The sequence below is a fragment of the Citrus clementina genome, unplaced genomic scaffold, assembly GCF_000493195.1.
Source record: "Citrus clementina cultivar Clemenules unplaced genomic scaffold, Citrus_clementina_v1.0 scaffold_1, whole genome shotgun sequence".
NCBI classification, from domain to species: Eukaryota; Viridiplantae; Streptophyta; class Magnoliopsida; order Sapindales; family Rutaceae; genus Citrus; species Citrus x clementina.
The window spans coordinates 21,190,982-21,196,409 of NW_006263303.1; the positions used below are offsets into that span (position 1 = coordinate 21,190,982).

The window sequence follows — 5,428 nt, forward strand, 5'->3', positions numbered from 1 at the left end:
ATTACATACTACCAATACTAGAATTAAAAATCTGTTGAATCTCTTTCCTCAACAAGAAGTAAGAAATGAATCTCTTCCCTCAAAAGTTAGAGAAGTGAAGTGAGAATTAGTTAACTAAATGATTGTTTTCACGTTTGGATTCTTAGAAATATGTGAATTAGGAATGTGAATAATTGTTTTAATTTTTTTATTGAATATAAATTAAATGAGTTAATAAAATTCTTTTACTTTAAAATCCACTGGGGGAAATTAAGTTATTAGGCTGTATAAGAAAATTTAAATTCTCGGAAAAAATGAAATAGATGATAGTTTTGTCTCATACAACTAAAAACTTCAACTTTCTTCTTGAAAGATTGGTATCGGGCAAGATTTACAATGTGGGCCATTGTTGAGGCCCTTATAATAATAGATTTATGAAGATGTCAAATTATTACTTAATATCCACTATATTCTTGAGCATACTCAACTTTTTTACTTAATTGGGGATCCAACGAACTTTATCCCTTGAAATAAACGTAAAGCTACTATTCATGGGAAAGTAAGGGTTATTTTGGACAGCGCAGTCATGCGCATAAAAAAGAAAATCGCATAGACAACTTATAACATCTGCCTCAAAAGACAAAGTCAGCTAATTCATTTTGAGAGGATTGGCAGTGATCCTATTGATCCAACAAAGACTAAAGTACATATCAATTATGGTATCATTACACAGACGAGCGACATCGTGTTATTCTTACACAGGGATGCATGGTTATTATTTTTCATACTAGTACTTAATTCAAACACACACTTATAATTTTATGTGTATACAAGCAGAGAGAGAGTTAAATATTGTTACATGGGAAGAGGATCAACAAGCAATGATGCAATTCTATCCTTGGTTTTCCCTGTCGAGTTAGTATAACCATCTCCATTTTGATATAACACCACCATCATCCGAGCAAGATTCAGGGAAGGAAGAAGCCATTGCAACGGAGGATGGTTCGGATCTTGAATTTCTTCATTGATGTTCATCCATTCAATTTCCACCATTCCTTTGATTTTGTTGCACGCTTCTTCTTCAGACACGCCATACTGTTGCACGTAACATTCCACACTTGATGGTGCATCCCCTCTCTCTTGCTCGACCTTAACAATTTTTTTAGAAGCAATAAATTAAATTCAGTTAGCTTAATTTATATGCCGTTAAAATTGCAAAAGAAAAAAGTCTTTTTGAGTTCTTTTACTGTTATAACCTCATTGTGATTAGTCTACTTAGGGAGCTAGGGCATTTACTTACAAAGTGAGTAGGCAATTGATCCCACAATAATTTTATTTTTTTAATTTTTTCACCTTAAATATGTATTTTTTTTTAAAAAGTTATGACAGTCATAATAAATTTAAAAATTTGCCCCCGGTAAGGATCCGTACAAACTAAAAAACTAATCTTATAATGGTTTTACGTAGTTGCACCTATGAGACAATTTCTTCGCTCTACCCCTGAGTTTTTTCAGAGGAACATTGCTGAGGAATTTTATTAATTAAATGGGTTAATTCTTGATTATATATCCTCCTCATGAATTGACTATTTTCAAATCACCGTCATATTTTTTAAAACTTTAATGTATCCTCATTTTTATTCAGAAGACAAAAAAAAAATAAAATCAACTACCCCATTTTTACTTGTCTTTTGAATAAAAAAACAATGTAACTTGAGGTTTTCAGAAGTAAAAAAAGGTGATTTGAAGGTAGTAAATTTACAAGAATATAATCTAAATTTTACTCAATAAAAAAGAGTAACTGGTCCTTACATCTATTTAAGGGAGGAAATAATGTGCCTCACCCGTGGGAAAAGGTATATTAGAAAACGACGTCTATCTTTCAATAGTAAAGTTCAAACTAAAATTATAGCATTATGAATGTATTGGGTAATTAAAAATAAATTAGGAACCGAGGTGATTAATATAAGAAGTATTTAAGGACTTACGTATCATTCTCCCTAAATTAAGTAGTTAAAATTCCTTTAATTTGGTATTTGGTCATAAATTCTTTATCGATATAGTACATACCTTGTACGTATGGACGTCGTCATCAAGGCGAGCAATCAAGGAGGAAGATCTAATAATTTTAGGAACACTAATCGCCCAATCAAGTGCTCGCTTGGTAATTGCCATATCTTCTAAGCCTACAAGAGCTTCAACAGCAAGCATGGGGTATCCACTGCTCATTGTAGAATTCTCCACACATTCTTCAAATGTTGGCACATATTTCGCATGGAACCACTTTGCTTCCACAAAGTAAGCCCTTACCAGCCCTTTTATCTGAGAGAGAATAAAGTAAATTAATTATTCAATTTGGATAGCCATATATGTATTTATTTGTGTATATCAATTAAAAAAAATTGATAATGAGTATATTCATGATTATGAGTGTACTTACCGCCTCTTTTGCATAGTACATGCAACAAAGTGGTTCTTTATTCACCAGCTTGTCCTCCATTTCTTTGACAACATCTAAGAGGGCAAAATAACAGACTTGCATGTATTTTGGTAACTCATTTGCTGCCACAACTTCCCACCTACCAAAAACAATGTGGATACTGTACTTTGATTATACGAAAAATCGACTGCCACATTATTAATACTTATTAATTTGCACACACCTCTCGATTGCATGAGTGAATAGCTTAAGTTCTTCCAAAGTGCCATACACATCATAGATATCATCTATGACAGAAGCTATTGCGATGATTTTGGTCATAAATTTTCTAGTTGTGGAATATTTAGGCTCAAAATAAACTCCTAATATCCAAAAGTAGCACTCCACCAACCTATCCCTTGCAAAAGGTAGCTTTGTTGCAAAATCAATATCTTTCCACCACCTGCAAAAATTTATTTTCCAATGTAAAATCGATCTTCTCAGTCTTATAATGGATTGATTTCAAATTTATAAAATAAATTACTAGTTTTGATGCAGAAATATGATCAAAACCCCATTGTTGTTCTAGTAAATTAATAGTCTACTGCCTCATGTTCTAAACGCTCATATCCATCAAGGTTTCATGGAGGGGAAAAAAATAATAAAATTGCCGATCTCTGTGGAGTTAGCTACTAACAATTTAACAAACAAAAGTATTTTAAATCATAATTTTGATTTTATCGGTAAAATAGAAAAAGATACAATTAAAATCGAACTGTAAAAGACCCTTTAACAATAGAGAGATTGTTGATAGGTTTTAAAACAGTACAGGACAAATGATAAATTTCAACAAACAAGGGGAGGTTTTGATATTTGATCACCTTGAGATCTCACTTAGCTCTATCCGGTGTAACGCCTGCAAAAGATTAAAATCTAGCTTTGCAAGTTCTAATATTAGCTCATTTCGTGTTGAATTGTCTGCTTCATAGATGGAAATATACTGCCTTGCCTCCAATCTTGGCATCCCTCTGTGCAAAGGTATCTCCAGGGAGTGCTCAACTTGGTCAGCTAGAGGAGTGCTTAAATGGGACAATAAAGATTTTAAGTGCTTCCTAGAAAATTCACATGCTTCTTCCAATATATTCTCCCCTTGTACTCTCAGATATGACGCCTCATACAAACATAGCAAGCCTTTCGCGTCATTTGTTAACATGGCCTTGAATTCACCTTTTTCATCTCTGAATTTTTTAAATATATCTGTTTCGTTGTTGTAATTCAAGTGTTAAAATTAATTACCACTGAATATATGTTAAAAAAAAAATTGATTGAAACTTTTGCTTATGCATACCTGCTGACACCTTGTAACCATGCTGCCTTAGAAGCCGAAATCGAAGAGCAACTATGTAGAGATCGTTATTATGATCGTAATTAACATCACAATTGCCGTTAACATGGCTATCATAGATTGTTTGTAAGGCCTCTTTGATCTCATTTTCAAAATGATAGGCCACACCAAGGCGTTGAAGTTGATTAACAATAGCCACAATTTCTTCAAGTGTTTTCCATGCTGTATTATTGCTCACCAGCAACTTTTCAATTTCTGCTTTTAATGTTTCAAACCGCTTTTCGACTTCCGTATTGGTGTACTGCATCAATAAAATTATCAAAATCATGATCACATATATTGTGAATTTTTATTCAGAGATCTATGACCATATTAAAATTATGAATAAGTTAAAAGATAAAAAAATATATATTTTAATATATGACAAAATATATATTTTTTATCTTTTAGTTTATCTTTAACTTTAATATGATCTAAAATCCCTTATTAGAACATCTCTTTCTATATATATTAGAGTCACATGATACATACCTTTTCATTTGATGACACATTAATGAAATGATCACCCCAAATGCTAGGATGATAATTCGAGGATCGACGGTTCACATCGGCTTTCGTGCTTTCTTTTGAAGAAAGAACACTCTTAAGATCCCTTTTTTTTTTTTTCCAATCCAAGATTTTTGTTGAGACCGATCAAATTATACAATAAATATTAAACAAGATGATATATAAAGAAAAATAAAAATAACGACACAAAACACAAACTGATATATTATAACAGAGAGTATAAGTATTAGAGTATATACCTCATAACTCCAACAACCCCTAATTCTTTCAAGTTCTCTCAAACAGTTCAAGAAATAAAATCACTTCGGAGCATGCGATGCCTTTCTTGAATGCTTTCAAATTTATAGGTAAAAGAAGAGCTTAAAGTAAATAATGCAGGGGATAAAATCCCATCAGAAAACACTAATTAGAGTACGATGATGTCGACTGAAGGCGCCTTGTCGTCGCATGCGATGCCTTTCTTAAATTTTTAGTAAGGGTTTGCCTACCTTACGTTTATTTGTCAAGGTAGTATTTGATTAGCTTAGTATATAGATAATGATAAATATTTTAAAGTTTTATTTTTAAAGAATAAATATTTACAATCTTAAACTTTTAGAAAATAATAAGGTAATTCTTAAATTTTTAGTATGGATTTGCCTACTTAGCGTGGTAGCAGCTCTTTACTAAAAGGATGCCTTACCAACAAATTATTCAATGCCAACAAATAATAGCTGAATATATAGTATCTGGGGTACAGTCTGTCGGCAATCATTGATAAAAGACAAACTTCAATAGATAATAGTGTCTTTTCCTCAGAGTATTGTTTTTATTTGGAAAATGTGGCAAGAACTGCAAAAACGTGGCTGCCTTCTAAAACATTAGTTTCTTGGTGGCTCACATCCACTCCACATACCTTATTAATTTGATAAATGTTAAGTTATAATAATTGTAACATATATTTTTCATGTGAACCACATAAATTATGAATTCTATAATTTTGTATGGTTCACATGAAGAATGTATGTTATAATTATTGTAACTTAGAGGCTCCCTATTAATTTAGGTCTTGAGTTTTGAACTTTTATATAGTAAAGATTCGTCAAAACCTAATAAAATTCAACTTTCTAACACCTTTTC

The 5,428-nt window shown here is 31.9% G+C and overlaps 1 protein-coding gene across 3 annotated transcripts; it reads right to left on the reverse strand.

The window, feature by feature from the left end:
• Nucleotides 1-545: 545 nt before the first annotated feature.
• On the reverse strand, nucleotides 546-4,603 carry LOC112095805 ((-)-germacrene D synthase-like). 3 transcript variants are annotated; one of them, XM_024178137.1, is made up of 8 exons: nucleotides 4,549-4,603; nucleotides 4,274-4,394; nucleotides 3,746-4,043; nucleotides 3,279-3,654; nucleotides 2,642-2,860; nucleotides 2,419-2,557; nucleotides 2,049-2,300; nucleotides 546-1,128 (listed from the first exon to the last, which is right to left on the reverse strand). In XM_024178137.1, exons 1-8 carry the CDS (start codon nucleotides 4,551-4,553, stop codon nucleotides 835-837), a joined length of 1,704 nt encoding a protein of 567 aa, XP_024033905.1. In that variant the 5' UTR covers nucleotides 4,554-4,603; the 3' UTR covers nucleotides 546-834. The 3 variants fall into 3 exon arrangements, with proteins under 3 accessions (XP_024033905.1, XP_024033904.1, XP_024033906.1); XM_024178136.1 differs by having other exon boundaries at nucleotides 2,419-2,578; XM_024178138.1 differs by lacking the exon at nucleotides 2,642-2,860.
• Nucleotides 4,604-5,428: the final 825 nt, after the last annotated feature.